Here is a 17,741-nt window from a genome sequence, read left to right as displayed (position 1 = left end):
CTCTAAGGAGGACTGCTGTGAGTTTAAGGCCAGCCTGAACTATAGGCAGAGTCTCAAAACAAAAACCACCACCACCACCAACAACAACAACAAAAAACCACCTTTAGGAACACCTGTACTGTGCTGCTGTTCTCGTGGAACAGGATTAGAATAATCTAAGCTATTAGCTGACTGTTACCTGGCTGGTCATTCTCCAGTGGCAATATTCATAACTTTAGATTGTTTCATTCTTGTTTTCAATGGAGAGACATTACCTGACACCCTCAACTCAGTTATTATCACAGGAATATATTAGGGTAGGGGGGATTGTTTTTATTTTTTTGAAAGAGCCTTGCTATGTAGCGCAGGCTGGCCTTGAATTCACTATGTAGTCCCAGCTGGCCTCAAACTCATGGAGATCCTCCTGCCTCATCCTCCCAAGTGCTGGGATTATAGGGAAGCATTACCAAACCTGTCTCAGATATACTAGCAAGGCTAAGCCCAAAAAGATAAAACAAACTAGATGTGGATACAAAACAGATGACTCTGAGATTTTTTCATCTGAGTCAAGGATAACTCTGAGGCTTTTCATCTAAGCAAACAGAAGAACAAAGTTATCATTGAAATGAGAAGATTATGAGAAGAACAGATAAGAAAAGGTCTAGAATTAAATTTTGGTGTGTTACTCTTGAGATATCTATTACTTATTCAAGTGGATACTATCACGGTCTTTGTGAATAACACCTGTACTGATAGAATAAAACCTCCCTCAAAAGCTCAGTTTGCATAAATCATAGACAAGAGAGAAACAGTTCAGTTAACATCTGTCATCCAAGTTCAGGGAAGAAAAGTTCACTGCGCCATAGGATGAACAAAGAAAAAGAACCTGAAAGATGGCACAATTGTGGAAGAAGACCTGATGCAAAAGGACAAAGAAGGGAAAATAGAAGAGCAGGAGAGAGGAGAAAGGAAAGCGAAAAGGTTTCGCTGAGAACCAGAATAGAAGACTGCAGTTTAGACAAAACATGATGAAAACAAACCAAGGCCCCTAACGTCTGTATAGCGTAAAAGTAACTACATGCTTGATGATAATCAAAGAACAGACAAGGGCTGCACTAAGTCAGGAGAGCAGGTTGTCAGTTAGGAGCAAATGAGAGGATAAATCTGAGGATACAATAAGGCTGAGATTCACCGAGAAAGTGACTTCCAGGAGGAGCTACTTGGTGTCACAAACAATGTAATTCTTTAGCAAAATGAAGCTTATTCGATTTTTTTTTTATTGGTAACTGATACTAAAATACAGATACAAGATTACAAGAAACATTTTATTATCTATGATTTCCTGTAATACCTTCTCAATTCTTTGAAAACACACTAAAATCTCAGAATGGAGTTCCGTAGAGTTCAGACAAAATAAACATTGAAATAAAGAAGAGTCAGAGAAACCAGGCTGGGGGTTCGGCTCAGTAGTGCAGCACTTGCCTACAATGCGCTACGCCATAGGTTTGATACCCAGGATTGCCAAAATCAAATTATCTGACGTCAATAAAAGACAGGTATCACCGTAGGGACGAAATTTTAGCTGTGTTTTGGTTTTGATGGGATGAAAAGGACGACAGGAAATGTAACCTGGGAAGCAGGAAATAAAGATCCTATGGTGCATCAGCACAAAAACCAGGGAGACAGGAAGGGAGGGAGCTAGACAAATTCTAAAAGCAAGCGCTGTGGTGTGTGCCTAAGTAGTCTGAACTACTCAGGAGACTGGGGCAGAACGATCACTGGAGAACAGGCTTTGGGGGCCAGCCCGGGCAAGGGACTGGTCAGAAGACAGCAGAGCAGAAGAGAGAAGAGGGAGGAGGGAGAAGGAAAGAGGAAGAGTGGAGGGAAGGAGAGGGGAGGGGAGGGAAAGGGAGAGGAGCGGAGGGATTCTAATCTCGTGGATAGGATACTACACCTAGAATTGTACGAGCAGTTTACGATTAATATATTTTTTAAAAGCCTCATTCTTTTTACCTGCATTTGCCCCTAAGGATTTGATGACAATAAAATAAAAATACATGCAAAAAAGATTTTAAAAAGAAGACACATCAGCAAATCAATGGCAAAATTAGTAATATACAAATCGTAAGTACTTTAGTTGTTATATGTATTTATAAGTCAAGCATATCATACTACAATTCTAACAGTTACAGATTTATTGATGGGAATAGGAATTATTGTACTTTACCTTTGCAGTCAGGAGAAGAGCTAAAAGAAGGGTTCCTATAACTAGCAAAAATATGATGAAAATGCTAATTATTTTATCTAACATCTTCTCCAACCAGATGATCATCTGCACAGAAATGAAAAAGAAAATTACTTTTCCTTAAAGTATGACTTGATAAACAAACACACACACACACACACACAGACTATTCATTATCGCAAAGCAAACTGACATACTAGTTAAAGCAGTAAAAGCCGTACACAACTTTAGAAATTAACTAGCAGTATTAATTACTGATGTTATTTTGTGAAGAGTTCATTATTGCCACAGCTAAGGCAGTAAATCAGACTAAATGTCTGAATTCTCAGACTGTTCTCTATAATGAGGATCCACCAGTTAACCTGAGATGTCATGAAGTTGTACTCAGTTGGTAAGTAAGAGGACTTTGGAAGGGGCAGGCTCCTTATAAATACAAGTGTGTCCTAAACTGTACAGATTCAATTGGAGCAAATTAAAATACATAGCTTAATTACATTCAAATGTTTTTCCTTCTGATTTCATTAGGGTTATAAAAGACAGTAGTAATAAAAATGTAATGTTAAGAAAATGACAAAGAGCACATTCAGGAGAACTGCTACCTTGAGAAGGACATAGATGTTGGGAGGTAGATGCATGAATGGGTAGTTATTTTGGTAGTTTTACTAAACTGGGGGATAGGCAAATAGGTGTTCTTTAAATCTTTTTGTATGTAAAATATTTCATAATAAAACTTTTGTAAAAGTCTGATATCCCCTTAAAGCTTCTACTCATTTGAAAAAATAAACATTATGACATAACTGTAATTAAGTAAATGTAAATTAATTAATTTGGTGGTCCTTTCTTCATCGATAATTAAAATCATACTATCCCGACATGCTATGTGGTATTCTATATTAACTGTACCTTCCTTCAGCTTTAACAACCACAAACAATTCTACTTTTTTTTTTTTTTTGGTACCGGGAATCAAATTCAGGACCTTGTGCTTGCCAGGCAGGTGCCTGTGCTGCTGAGCTATATCCCCGGCCCTATCCTACATTTTAAACAATTGTTTGCTGAATATATAATAATTCTGATAGCTTTCTGTAATTCCTCCCATGCAAAGTATTTAATATCTTGAAACTACATTTGATTAGATTAACAGTTGCCAAGAGACCACATTACACACGTCAATCCCAACATGAGCTACAGCACTGCAAACATTAATTTCAATCTAAATTAGGCTCTCCAAGCAGTAAGCTAAACATCTATGATCAAAGAATATTTGTTTTTAAAAACTACCATGATTTCAAAAACATTTCTTTTCCACTCAATCCTTATCAGCCCATCGTCCTTCTTATCTCATGAAGGACACGGTCACTAAGAAACCAATGCCACAGTAAACTCAAAGATGTTCATCCTTAATCTTGACAATTAGAACAAACAAAGGAGTTAAATTTTCATGCTACCAAAGCATCAAAGACAATGCAGAGATTAAAGGAAGGAATAACAGGTTTCTAAGATATGGAAGGTCAGATGCATTATTTTGAAGGTATTTCCAAAATTAATGAAATGAAATTTTTCACAACAGGAAACCAGCTCACACCTGGTCTTGGAGACCTCTTCCTGAGGAAAGCTAGCATGGCATCACTCCTCTACGTCTCCAGAACCTAACTGTACCTGGCACATGGTAGGCATTCAATTAGTATTATGTATCTCAATAAATAAGCATGAAGGAATTTCAGAATTAAGACTGGATTTATATCCACAAATAGTAATTTCTGAAAATAACACAAGAGGGTCTGGATTATTTTTGTTGTTGTTGTTGTTTTTTTTTTTTAAGTCATATCCTGAAATATATTTTTAAATGAAAATGATGTTTTATTTACAAAGTATGAAGATCTAACTTTATACAAAGTATAAAGAGCCTGGTAATTTTAACATAAAAATATGAAATACCCACAAACACATTGTACACATCGACATTAAAAAATGAAACTATATGTTTCTGTCCTAGCTTGGACAGAATTTTCCCAAATCCAACTTTGTCAGGAATTATGTATGACATACTTGCTTAGGGCACTGGACGCCCCTCATCAACCTAACCTGCTGTATACCCAGGCATTTGGTCACCAAGGGATAACATAAGAATCACATTTCATTAAAAATTAAACTCATTTAAGATACTCAGTGCATATGCTAAACAATTGTCTGTTCAGACTGACACTATGGATAGCTAAAAAATAAGCTGGGAATAGGGTCAGAAGGAAGACAATAAAAAAGAAAAAAATGGAAAAAATCCATTCAAGAATCAAGAGGAAGTGCCAGGAATGGTGGCACATGCCTATAGTCCCAGCACTCACTCGGGAGGCTGAGACAGAGGGACTGCTGTCTCTGGAAGAGACCAATTACTTTAACTTTTATTTTTTCAAGGAGTTCGAGGCCAGCTTGGGCTAAAAAGTGAGTTAAGGGCCACATAGTGAGACCCTGTCTCAAAAACAAACAAACAAAAAACAGACACTGAAGAATCAAGAGGAATGAAAAGTGATGTGCCCTACACCTGGGATCCAGCTCTTGGGAAGGCAGAAGCTAAAAGATCTCCAAGTCTGAGGCCAGCCTGGGCAACTTAGTCAGGCCCTACGTCAAAACAAAATCAAAAAGGCTGGGGGACGTAGCTCAGTATCACAGCACTAGCCTAGCCTGCCCAAGACCCTGTGTTCAACCCTGAGAACCAAAAAAACAAACATCAAAGGAATGAAAGAGAACAGAGAGAGCCAAGAGAAGAAAAAAAGATGGGGGGGGGTATAAAACCTAGGACCAACAGATAAAACAGGAACTTGTGAAAGAAAGAACTAAATCTCTAAAAGAATGAATGTAACAATACCCACAAAGAAACAAACTCCGAGACACGGAGAGAGACCTGGAGAAAGGGACCAGAGAAAAGCATTCCTAAAGAAATGCCAGGGGTGTCACCCAGGAGGTTGCCCCATGTTCTGTTGTACGCAGGAAACTAAACCACCCACCCCCTCTACCTGGCTTATGGAAACTGTACATGGTCTCTAATAAATTCCGCACTCTTTCCAGGAAGAGATCAATTACTTTAACTTTTATTTTTTCAAGGGGAAGGGAGTAATTTTAAAACATCCTAAATGTTCCCAATGTGAAAGAAGGGTACGCGTAAGTTTACAGATGTCAGTAAATTATAACTGTAACCAAAGCCACGCTGAAACTGCTAGACTGGCTATGCATCAAGTTATTAAGAACGTATCATTCATTCAAGATGCATGTTAGGCTCAGTGGCACACGTCTATCATCCCAGCCACGTGGGAGGATGAGGGAGGAGGATTCCAAGTTCAAGGCCAGCCTTGACAGTTTCTCTTTTAGTTCACTATTCTAGGCCTACAGGTTTTCATATCGTGTTATTTTTTAACCAAGTGCTAGTTGAGTCTTAGTGTAAACAGTCATACCAAATAAAATAAGGCCTGAGAAGGGTCACAGCTCAATGAAACATGAGCTGTGTCCTCTCACACCTTCTCTTCTTATGACCGATTTCCTCATTCATTCCACTTGACAGTTTTACATAACCAATGTAAATACCCAACTTTGCAATTTTTGACCCAGGATTCAGTGTAAGAAAAGAGCTCTCAACTTATTTATATGCTTTCCGGAAACATACACTTGGAATTTCAAGCAGTTACTCCTATTCTACACCAAAGTTTTATACATGCTTCATAGAGTTATAAAGAAAAAAGTTACTTGGTCTTTTAGGAATATTAAATTACCTCAACTACTCAGCTATGAATTAGGCTCACAAATTAGGTTACCTAACTCTTTAGTTAAGTAAGGAAGGATGGAACTGAACCTAATGAATTCATTCTCCTTCCTCTCTTGAGGACAACTGCATTTCAACACACGCAAATTGGGGAAATATACAAACTCATCTACTTTGCTCTAAGTAAGAAAACGTGATTTATTTTTGTACATCATGCGCCAAGGATTAAACTCATTTCCTCATACTAGCCCTACAGGGAAGGCAAGTATATGCACCATGTTAACGTGGGCTGGGGAGACAGTGGAGAGTGCTGGGCTTTACACACTGCTTATTTTCAACCCAAAATTTAAACTTCAGGCATTTCCAAGTCTCCCCTTTCCTCCACTTCAACAGAAAAAAAAAAAAAAAAAAAGCCTAATCTCTACATCCCGAAGTATGTTCCTGGGTGGGTGTGGTGGCACACACTTGTAATTTCAGCACTGAAGAGGCAGAAGAAGGAGAATCACTGCAAGTTCAAGCCCAGCCTGAACTAAGGAGTGAGACCCTGTCCCAAAAAAAAGTCAGAAGCTGGGGATGTAGCTCAGTGGCATAAGCGCCTGCCTGACAAGTGCAAGATTCTGAGTTCAATTCCTGGTACCAAAAAAAGGGGCCAAGGATTTAGTTCAGTGGCCCAGCAGGCATGAGGTCCTGAATTCAATTACTGGCACCCTCCCAAAAAAGGTCTGATTTTGCTTTACTTTCAAGAAGTACCACATCTCAGCCCAGAACTGTGGTCCATGTTATAATCCCAGCACTTCTTGAGACAAGAAGAACTCAAATTTAAGCCTGGCAATTTACCAAGACTCTGTCTCAAAAAAAGGCCCAGTGATATAGTTCAATCAAAGATCCCGGATTCAGCCCCCACGACAAAAAAAAAAAAAAAAAAAACAAAACAGGAACCACATCTTTCTTAAGGCCTGTTACATTTTCACTGAAGACTTTTACAGTTTTATTACATTTAAACACAATACATATAAATGATGTCATCTCTTCCGGTCCCTAAGGACTGACTGGTATTAATTCAAACGCTGCTATACATGGACTTTATGCCAAAGGCACAGCATTCCTAATGTATCTGAAGTTGTTTGAAATGCTCCTACACAATTCTATGTCAATCGTGAGAAGCTGTTACCACAGACACAACCTTGTGCCTTCAAAAACACATGAAATTTGATGCCACAGGCATGACTACAATCTTAAAGCTATAAGTAAAATTCTACAATACCACCTATTTTAAGAGAGAAATGCAAACAAAGGGCATCACACAAATATTTCACATGTCTGTCAATTTTTAAAACGTGTCATTTATAGAAAAGGTGACAATAAAGAGCTCTTTTTCTAGTAACTATCACCTAATGTGCTGTCACACATCTAAGGAGATTATTAGCCTCCTAACAGAGCTGAAAAGGCATGGGAAGCACTTACAGCGGACAGAGGGACTATGAAACAGAACTTTTCACAAGCACTTGAGAGGGAGATACTGTTTGTACCCTAAGTAGCCTCTGTTAAGGTTTTGGCCAATTATACTGTGATGGTATTCGTATTTCACAACCTTCCATAGCTTATAATTAGAACTTAAAAAAAAAAAAAAGCTTAGTTTGACATATGGAAACACAGGGTAAGAAGGTGATCCTGGGGGCAGGGAAGGCGGGTTAGAGAATTCAGTAGTAAAAACCAAACATCCGTGTGCTCATTTACCTTCTTATTTAGCCAGTGCCAGAGCTTGAGGACAAGGGGTGAGAAAGAGAAGATAAGAACAGTGGAATATCATTAGAGAATGCAATAATAGCATGAAAAGGAAAGAAAGTCACCAAGAGCATGAGAAGGAAACTGTCAGGGAAAACAAGGGAGAAAATCATAGAGCATCAACAAAGTTTTCAAATCAAGATAACCTAGTACTCCTTCAAAGATAAACAATGGTTGAAACGATAACTACAAGCTTTTTCAATAATCCAAAAATTTAAGATACATAAAATAACCTGAATGTCTGCAAGCTTAGTGTTCCTGCCTTTGCTGCCCACCTATTGATCTTCTTGCCACATCTGACTAATACGCTCCTCACTGCACTCTGCCTGGGCACCACTTCCTTAGCAAAATTCCCTTTACACCTGCCTTGTCCACCAGAGTCATTTCCTGTTTAGTGCTACCACTGTATCCCATATGTACTTTTCCTAAATTATAACAGCTAACATTTACCCAGCGCTTACGGAACACCAAGCATTAATGCAGAGATGTTACATGTATTAACTCATTTCACTTTCACCATCATAATATGAGGTAGGTAACATTATACTCATTTTACTGATAAGGAAACCAAGGCACAGAAAAGTTACAACACCTGTCCAAGGTCACAAGGTGGCTAGTAAGCAGCTGAACTAGGACCTGACACCAGATTCTAATCACTAAGCCTTTGAGTTTTCATGAACTGCTCTGCTGTCTGCCCACTAAATAGAGCTTCTTTATTTGGTTTTCTGTGATTGATCTGACCTTCTCACGGACTTTAGCACAATATCTGACAAACAGAAATTACTCCAAAAACATTCACTGAACTGAGCTACTACCTACCTAGTTACAAAATGTTAGGCAAGTCACTTAACCTCTCTGAATTTCAATTTGGTCCTAATACAAATGGAGTCAAAGTAAGAGCTCCATAACATACTTTTCTCCCATTTTTAAGAGGAAAAATACCCAATACTTACTTAAGTTGAAATCATTCTATCCTATGTGAAGCATTAATTCTAAAATTCAAAATTGCATCTTAAAATTAAATATTAAATGTATTATCAACATACACAAAACAAACACTATTTACCATGGAATGAAATATCTCAAACCACACGAACTCTGTTAAAGCAACCAAAGCTCTTAAAAATACCAAAACAAAAAAACTTCAGTACCTTGCTGTCAACTTTCAACAAGAATTTCCCAAGCCCGATGATTGGCCAAGGCGCTAAAGCCTCCTGCCGCTCCTTCAGGAAGTGCTCGATTACCTGCCACCACACACAGCAGCGTTTCTCCAGGAAGTTCACAACGCCAAAGTGAATAACAAGCTTTTTGATTATCCAGACTACAAAGATAAAAACAGATATAGATCAATGGATACATGCACACTATAGACACACAAACAAAATACAGATTGGAAGGCATAACATAAAAAGGTTCCTTAATTTCCCTGCCAAAATATTAAAAATAGTATTAAAATAAAGAGTGGTATTACAAAGGAAGGGACAGGAGGAGCTCAAGGCATTCCAAACAGATGGAACTGGCCAAGTGACTTTTCACACCATGCCCAGCACCCATGTACTATCTTCTCTGTGGAGCCTGAACCTCTGGAGCAGACAGGGATGGCTTCACAGCCCACATGAACAGAAGATACTTTCAGCATGACAATTTCAGTCACATAAGGGCTCTCAAACCTTCCCCCTTCCTGAGTAAAGAAAACTAACCTTTGACATTTCCTAATCTCCTTACAGCTATTCTTCTCAAATTTTGTTCTTTTCCTTAGTTATTTGATATTTAGTGGCCAGAAAAGTGTAAGGTATTCCATTATGCATCATGATGTGATACCACTTCATGGCCAAATTTTCAGCTATGTTCCCACTTCTCCACTTAACACTGCTCTGTCGTCTCAACAGACACCAGGACTAAGCAGAGACGCCAGCAAAGTGCAAGAGGGCTGCACAATGCTCACCGCTCACCATCACTGCCAACGCTGTAAGACTGTGGAGAGCCGCAGAAGATGGAGACCAACCACACCCACGTGTGGGGCTAACGCGAAGCCAGCCCTGAGAACACAGAGCACCTGAGGCAAGTCACATGAATAAGCTGCTCTAGTCTCAAGAACACTGAAACCCGAGGCAAGCCGCTATTAGGTGGAGGAGTTTCATGTGACACTCAACCTGAGTGTATAAATACACACGCCGGGGGCTCTCCCTCTTTCTCCTCTTCCTCCTAGACTTCCTTCTTCTTCATTACTTCTCCCATCAGGAGAGAAGGGTTCCATCCGGTCTCAGTTCTTCTATATTCTCACTCCTGTCCTTTTTCCTTTATCTTCTCACCATCCTCACCCTGGGAACTTTGAGAGCTGCACGGGATGCGGCATTAGTTACCAAAACAGGGACCCAAGAAACAAGGAAATGCATGAGATAGCAGGTAAGAGAAGACCTCTAGCTGTACATGCGGAAGTACATGCCTCCAGCGAGGCCAAAGAGAAAAACAGGCTCCAGAGATGCCAAAGAGAAAAACAGGCTCCAGAGAAGCCAAAGAAAAAAACAGGCTCTGGAGAAGCTAAAGAGAAAAACAGGCTCCAGAGAAGGCAAAGAGAAAAACAGGCTCCAGAGATGCCAAAGACAAAAACAGGCTCCGAAGAAGCCAAGAGAAAAATAGGTGGCTTAAGAACACAGTGAAGATGCTCCCCCTGGAGGTGGGCAGTAGTGGTGGCCCTTCAAGCAGGGCTAGAGAGTCCTATTAAAGACCACGAAGACGGTGGAGGAGGTGGGGAAGAGTTACTGATCTATTTGGAGTTTTGACCAAAATAACTGCTCCCACCCATAATAATATCTCTAACTCTAGGGATTTGTGTCCTGAGACCTGACCTTATAACCTTCAGGTTTACTTTAGTTTAGTATTTTGAACCATAAACTCAGTGTTACTTACCAGTTAAACAATTGTGCATTGGCATTTTTTAAGTCCCTTAAAAAGTTCTTAGGTTTCTAGAACAAGACCATGGTATTAAGGGCTACAGAAAACCTTTCGGGGTCACCTTGTTCACAGTCTTCCCTCCCAAGGCCAAGTCAAATTCCTCTGCTGACCAGTGGTTATGGTAAGATTAACTCCTGCTAACAATCTTAACTTCTGCTAACAAGCTTTAAGGAAAGGTGAGATCCAACAGAAACCAGCACATGATTTGCCAGTATAAAGAAATCATCAGGCAAAACCAATCAGAAGAATTTTATCTGTATAAACTCCTTACCAGAAGCATGGCCATAATGCTTTCTGTGACTTGCTTAACTACAACTCTATCTTGTTACAAGTGCTGGCCAGAAGTTCTGTTTATAAACAGCAGACACAAACTTTTAACTACTTACACTGTTTGTTCCCTGTATATAGGCACTATACAGTGCTCTGGTCAAAGTAAATGTTTAAAATGATGGCTATTTAATTAACTGGCCAAGTCAATCAGTGGTAAGTGGTGAAAACTAATGATCTAGAAAATAAATAGGCAAAAAAGTTTAGACCTGTTCACATGGTAGAAAACCTTTCTCCAAAGAAATCAAATTATGTTTTAATAATGAGAATTCCTGACATAGGAGAAAAGGACTAGTAAATTTAGAAGGTACAGGGATGGCAGAATTCACAGCCTCCACCGAAGACCTGACAGACTAGAATGCAATAAGAGGAGAGTACAAATAATTGGGAAAATATTAAAAACAACTGCTTCTATAATGTACCAGAGTCAGACAAACCTCATTCTTGCCAGCCTTAGAAGACAGCTTCTGCAAAACTCAACATAACAGAGGGGGCCTTAAACAGCCATGGTACAGAATTACGGTACAAGGAGCTGACTGAATAATTTATGGAAGACCATATAATTCCCTTGACAGCACAAAGGTTATATGTTTGCATATGTGTGTACATACCTGTTTTAACAAACAAAATTCAAGATTTTCCATACGTACGTCTCAAAGCCTACATACTTCCTTTGGAATAAAAATGCAATATTAAAGGTGTTTCCCTGAAAGCAGCTCTCAAAATTCCACCAGAAACCTCGAAACCCAGACCATACCGTAAAAATTCTCTACCAGAGAAACATGGATGAGGGGCCAGTCAACTTTACGCGGAGCTATCAACCTCAAATCCACATGAAATTATAAGAGGGTAAATACATTTTCAAGCTTAAAAGTGAATTATTTCTGTATTGGAGATTGAACCCACAGCCATCTCACTGAGCTATATCTCCAGCCCCTTTTAAATTATTTTTCATTTTGAGTGTCTCATTAAGTTGTCCTAGCTGGGCTCAAACTTGGGTTCCTCCTGCTCTGGCCTCCAAAAGTGCTGGGATCATAGGCATGCTCTACCAACACATCTTAAAAGTGAAATGTTAAAGAATTATAATACAATTTCCAGAATGTTTTTTAGTAATAATTGCAAACACACAATTTTTCTATTAAGAGTGACAGTAAAATTCAAATTATTGAAATCTAAAAGTAAAAATTAAAAATCTTTGAAGACAAGAATGAAACCGGACAATGACCTGCGATGGGCACAGGCAGCAACTGCACAATCCACAGGTTCAACCAGATCTGGACAACAATGATGGCCCAGACGAGGGACACAAAGTAGATGTCACTGGTTTTCTTCTTTCTCAGAAATGTTCCAATCTCAGGCCTTTGTCTGCCCAGGGTAGGCGAAGGGGAAGAAGGTGAGGAAGGGGAGGAGGATGAAGAAGTGGACAGTGTCGGAGGGGATTCTCCTTTGTCTGTAGTTTCTGAAAAGGGAAAGGAAAAAACCACACACCGTATCAGCCCACATTAGGAAACAGTAATACGGAGTGCTGGTCAGGATACCCTACTTTAAGCCTGCAAAATGTACTCTGATAGTAATGCAAACTACTGTATTAGGTTAAAAGACAAACACGCTTATATCTGTTTGCACATGCACTGAAAGATTTGTGGGTATTACCACTTAAATCTAGAGAAATTAAGTTTGTGGGGATAGGGTTGGGAGACAGAATACTTCACTTTTACACTTTAAACTGTTCAAGTATTTTGTGACTAGCACATACACATCATTTTAAAAAATAGGGAAAAAGTAGTTAAGAATCATAATTAACCATAAAAATTTTGCAAAATATATAAAGCAACAAATAATTATACCAGAATTTCTGTACTGAAGAACTCTGTTTTTTCTGTTTTTGTGGTGCTGGGTATCAAACCCAGGGCCTCACACTGCTAGACAAGTACTCTACTGTGAGCTATATCCTTAGCTCTCTTTTTCTTTTAATAGAACTTTAGGTGTATTTACTTATTTTTCTGAAGCAAGACTTTTCAATGTCATTTCACCTAAGGTAAGAGCAGCTAGTTATAAGAACCCATGGCTTTCAATAATGACTTCTGCTCTGAATAAGACATAAATGAATGACAGATTGTTGGGGTATGGAATTTTCAAATAAAGGAAACCATCCTGGTATGTTTCACATAAAGCACTGTCTCCTAACAATGCAACAACTATGTTACATTTCATTACAGGGTTCTGTTATTTCTACCTTCTAGCTTTGACATGACATACTATATGCATCCAAAATCATAACTCTTAAGGCAATATTATTCTACATCCACCTTGACCGTGGAAATTATTAAGAGCCTAAAGCTTGCGGGGCTGGGGATTTAGCTCAGTGGCACAGTGCCAGCCTGGCAAGCGCGAGGTCATGAGTTCAATTCCCGGTACCGGAAAAAAAACAACAACAACAACAAAAAAACAAAACAAAACAAAAAAAAGGGCCTAAAGCTTACATTTGCCTTCCATTCAAATAAAATTACAGAACTATACCATAATTCAGAAAGTCTAGAAAAAGGAGAAAAGAAATGCATACCAGTAATCCTGAGAAGAGGGACTATCTGCCCTGTCTTTTACATAGTTTCACAAAACTGTATCATGTTCCACTTATCCTTTTTCACTTTCTCCCTTCAGAAGAAAGTCAGCTTAAAAGACAAGGCTAAGACCTTGCCTGTCTTATTCTCCCTCCACTGAATTCCTGGCACACAGAATAGTATCAAACACTAAATAGTTGTTGAATGAATGACTAATTTTCGTAAGCAGCACCACAGTAGTTCCCTATGTGGTGTATCATAAATTCCTTAATGTTTCTTTGAATGATAAAATGTTTAGCTGTAAGTTTTACTGCTGAGATACCACCTTACATAATGGTAAATCAGCTCATCTCACTAGAACATGCTACCCTGAGGTTTGGTAATAAAGGTCAAGCTAGTCATAATATGTTTTTATTTCATTTTGCGGAATGTTTTTCTAATATGGAAACTCCATGTTCATGGGTGTGCTGGATACTTGTAAGAATAATAACTCCATAACCTAGTTCCCGGTACTGGAGAAAAACCAAAAAAAAAAAAAACAACTCCATAACCTAAACATCATAATCTTTCCATTTTCAAAACATAATGCAAAATGCAAATATAAGTACTCCGACTATTCCAATGCTTTTTTTTTCCTCCTAAATGATCCCTTCCTTTAAGATGTCTCAAATCAGTCCTCTACAAATATTCCCTAACTCCAAATACCTCTGGCACTAATGGCTATCTCAGCACAACCCAAGATGGTCATTCGCATTTCTTGAACTCTATGAGAATATTGTATGGCCCTAGAGCTGGTATAAATCTACTAGCTGCATCTCACAGAAGCCTGCAACTACAAAAACCAGAACATACAACACAACTAAAAGAGTCTGTTTTAGGGAAACAGTCACTGTATATAGTATGTGGTTTGCAAATCAAAACTTTCAAAGGATATACAAAAGAAAACATCCGAGAAATGACCCAAAAATGGGGGGAAAAGCAGCCCTTCCCCTGCAAAAAAGGAGGGTAGAGAGCAAAAGAAAAAGCAACATGAAGAGACAAAATAAAACAATCAAGGGGAGCCAGCAGTTGTAGAGAAATGGAAAATAAAAAGCCAAGATAAGGAAAGCTTAAAATGGGAAGGAGACTGTGGAAAAGAAAAATACTATAAAAGTAAGAAACAATAAAAGAATTTAAAAAGTATTTTTAAAAGTCAAGATGAAACTTGAGAAAGTAAATATATGAAAAAGGTAATATATGAATCAAAGATGAGAGGAGCAAAGGTGTAAAAACAATAATCAGAGAGAAAAAATGAAGGGCCAGCAAGGCTAAGCAGCACTTGATGATGTCAGTACCCTTGTTAATTCTTTGTTTGTTTGTTTTTTTTGTTTTTCTCCGGTACCGGGAACCGAACTCACGACCTTGCGCTTGCCAGGCAGGCGCTTTTGCCCCTGAGCTAAATCCCCAGCCCCTACCCTTGTTAATTCTATATTCTCTATATCTCACTTTCCAGAACTCGGAATGCATTCATGACGTGAGTCACCTGCAGGCTGAGCGGAGGTCTGGTCTTCACCGCCTGACTCGTACCCTGTGATGGAGATGGCCAGGTTTGCTAGAGTAGAAGCTGCCATGGAGATTACCTGTCCTGGTAATTCTGCCCCTGTGAAAGAAGAACACATCTTAAAAACTTTTTAAAGCAAATGAACAAGGCCAAAGTACTGCAGTACTGTAAATACAAACACAATCCTACGCTTTCAACAACAGAATAAAAATGGTTATTTCTGACCACTGGACCAGTGGTTCTTCACTGAAGAAACATGCTGGAGAACTACAGGAAAGTCTGCCAAACATGTAAGTCCCTCTTGGGACTTACAAACTGTGAGGCTTCTTGTGGGTCTTCCTCATCTGGGAGCTTCATGCTGGCGAGTGTGGTGGGCCCTGGATGCACAGATCTGAAGTGCAGGGCTTGTCTTTTTCTAACTTTACCAGTTGATTTTAATGCAGTAACAGGGCAAGGACTGACAGAGGACAGTGTCTATCATGTCACATGTACTCAGTACCCTCTGTACCACACTGGGACAAAGACAAAGAGCCACCCCCTGGGAGACTCCTGAAAGAGACAAATATGAATTAAAGGACCACATGAAAAATGCATGGCAACACATTATGACTGCTATAAAGGAATCAGTATTTTATGAACTCCAAAAAAGAGGAACCTCACTTAGTCTGGAGAATCAGGGACAGCTTCTCCTCAGAAATGAACATGGAGTTAATATATATCAGGGACAAGACGGAATCAATCCAAAGATATAAAATATAACCTCTGGGCAGAAGGAAGAAAGCATGGTTGTGAGAAGAGCCTGACATGTGAAAAGTCGCTGGGTCTGGAATGCAGACAGTTGGTAACAAACCAGTATCAAATTAACAGGGCAGAGAGGCCACATGATCCTGGACACGAAGACCATATTAAGGTCTTTAGTTTTCATCCAAAGAAGAGCAGAAAAGCATGGGAGTTTTAAACAAGATAGTTTATTTTTTAAAAAACAAGATACCTCCACTTTAAAACCCCTCTCCTATGAAATCCTATTGAGATGCAGTCTGAAGAAATAAACCCCAGTGCACCCTCTACCCAGTTTCTTCAGCTGGCAACAGCTGACAAAACTACCGTGCAATATCACAATCAGGGTATCACTGGGGATACAAGATCCCAAACACTGTCATCATTACAAATGTTCCTCTCATTGCACTTTATACTTGCATTCACCTGCCTCCCACCCATGAATAAATGCCCCATTTTGAGATGTATTAAGATTATTCTTATTGTTTGGAGAAGAACACACTATGGGGAACCAAGAGTGGGTTTAGGATAAGTTACTGCACAACTACAGCAAAGCATGACCACAGAGTGGTGTATAGCAGGTTAACTGAGAGGTACAAAGGGGCTGGCCACAAGAGACAGGAGTAAAACTGGACCATGCCCACTGATGACCCAACACAGGGAATCAGAAAGGAAGGTGCCCAGCATCAGAAAGGAAGGTGCCCAAGTGCTGCCAGACTAGGGTCAGACAGATAACATGCAAGGGGCCAAGTGAAGATGTGGAGGACATTTACGCTACGTTAAGACTTCCAGACAAAAGTTTCACAAACTGACTTAGAGCAGAGACAGGACAAAATTAGATTCTCATTCATGTGCCCAGAAGATCTCTCAAGTAGACCCCATTCAAGGGCAAAAGCTGGGAACACACAATGGCCTAGGACAATAAAACCGAAAGAAACAGGAAAAAATGCTTATAGTCAAAATTGAGTTAGACTAAAGACCTGAATTACTAAACAGATCTCTTCACAAGCAGTTAAATTTACATTGCGGTTCACTTTTGAGGTACCCTGAAAAGCAGTGCTTTTTAAGTAGGTACAAAATAAAAAAATCATTGTATTGTTCCACAAATACAGACTTTCAGTTTGCTACATTTTGACTTAATATCACTAGGCACTCATATGGTGACTGGTCCATATGCTGAGACAAGAGACTAGGACCCTAGCTTCAAGTCCAGTGTAATGGTAAAACTAGCAGTTACAATTTGGTATGTTAAGAGCTAATGTAAAATAAGGGTATAATGTAGTCCAGAATGATGCCTTACACTTGAAATTCCAGTTCTCAGGAAGTTGAGGCAGAAGGATCATTGTGAGTTGGAGCCTGGTCTCGGCAACCTAGTCAGTTCAAGTGCAGCCTAGACTACACAGTAAGATTCTGTTTTTTAAAAAAATAAAGCAATTAAAGACTAACTCTCCAATTTGCTAATGTCCCTGAAATATACGATAAATATTCGGTAAATCTTAGCTAAATCATGGGACACTATACAGTATCATTCTAGTTAATATGTATTTGATTTAACAAACTTAGAATGCCTCAAACTTCACAAAAGCAGGAAAAGAAAAGTCAAAGAAGATTTGAAAATCAGGTTATAAGAAGACCTGGCAACTGCCCTTATCAAACATATATGCATTTTAATGACTTCTGTCTTAGTGGTATCCTTCAGCACTTCAAAGGCCTCGCGGGTCTGGACAGAAGAATGCCAGGACCATAATTCTAGGCAAGGTCATGATATTAAATAAAAAAGCCCCAGCTAAAAATAGGCATAGAAATACGGGAACACAATCTTG

The 17,741-nt window shown here is 39.1% G+C and overlaps 1 protein-coding gene across 4 annotated transcripts in view; it reads right to left on the bottom strand.

Moving 5' to 3' along the window:
* Tmem245 (transmembrane protein 245) overlaps positions 1 to 17,741 on the bottom strand; it is a 94,600-nt gene that overhangs the window by 56,814 nt on the left and 20,045 nt on the right. For 2 of the 4 annotated variants that reach the window (XM_013513172.1, XM_005382755.1), the window contains exons 4-8: positions 15,124 to 15,240; positions 12,266 to 12,499; positions 8,910 to 9,079; positions 7,711 to 7,734; positions 2,207 to 2,311 (exon numbers count right to left, since the gene is read on the bottom strand). In XM_013513172.1, coding sequence (XP_013368626.1) covers positions 2,207 to 2,311; positions 7,711 to 7,734; positions 8,910 to 9,079; positions 12,266 to 12,499; positions 15,124 to 15,240 — 650 coding nt within the window. The remainder of the gene's footprint in view (positions 1 to 2,206; positions 2,312 to 7,710; positions 7,735 to 8,909; positions 9,080 to 12,265; positions 12,500 to 15,123; positions 15,241 to 17,741) is intronic. The other 2 variants (XM_013513173.1, XM_005382756.1) reach the window with 1 other exon arrangement.

This window comes from Chinchilla lanigera, unplaced genomic scaffold (genome assembly GCF_000276665.1).
Source record: "Chinchilla lanigera isolate Chin_1 unplaced genomic scaffold, ChiLan1.0 scaffold00018, whole genome shotgun sequence".
Lineage (NCBI taxonomy): Eukaryota > Metazoa > Chordata > Mammalia > Rodentia > Chinchillidae > Chinchilla > Chinchilla lanigera.
The sequence above is the reverse complement of the archived record's forward strand: the minus strand, read 5'-3'. Positions and strand labels throughout refer to the sequence as shown.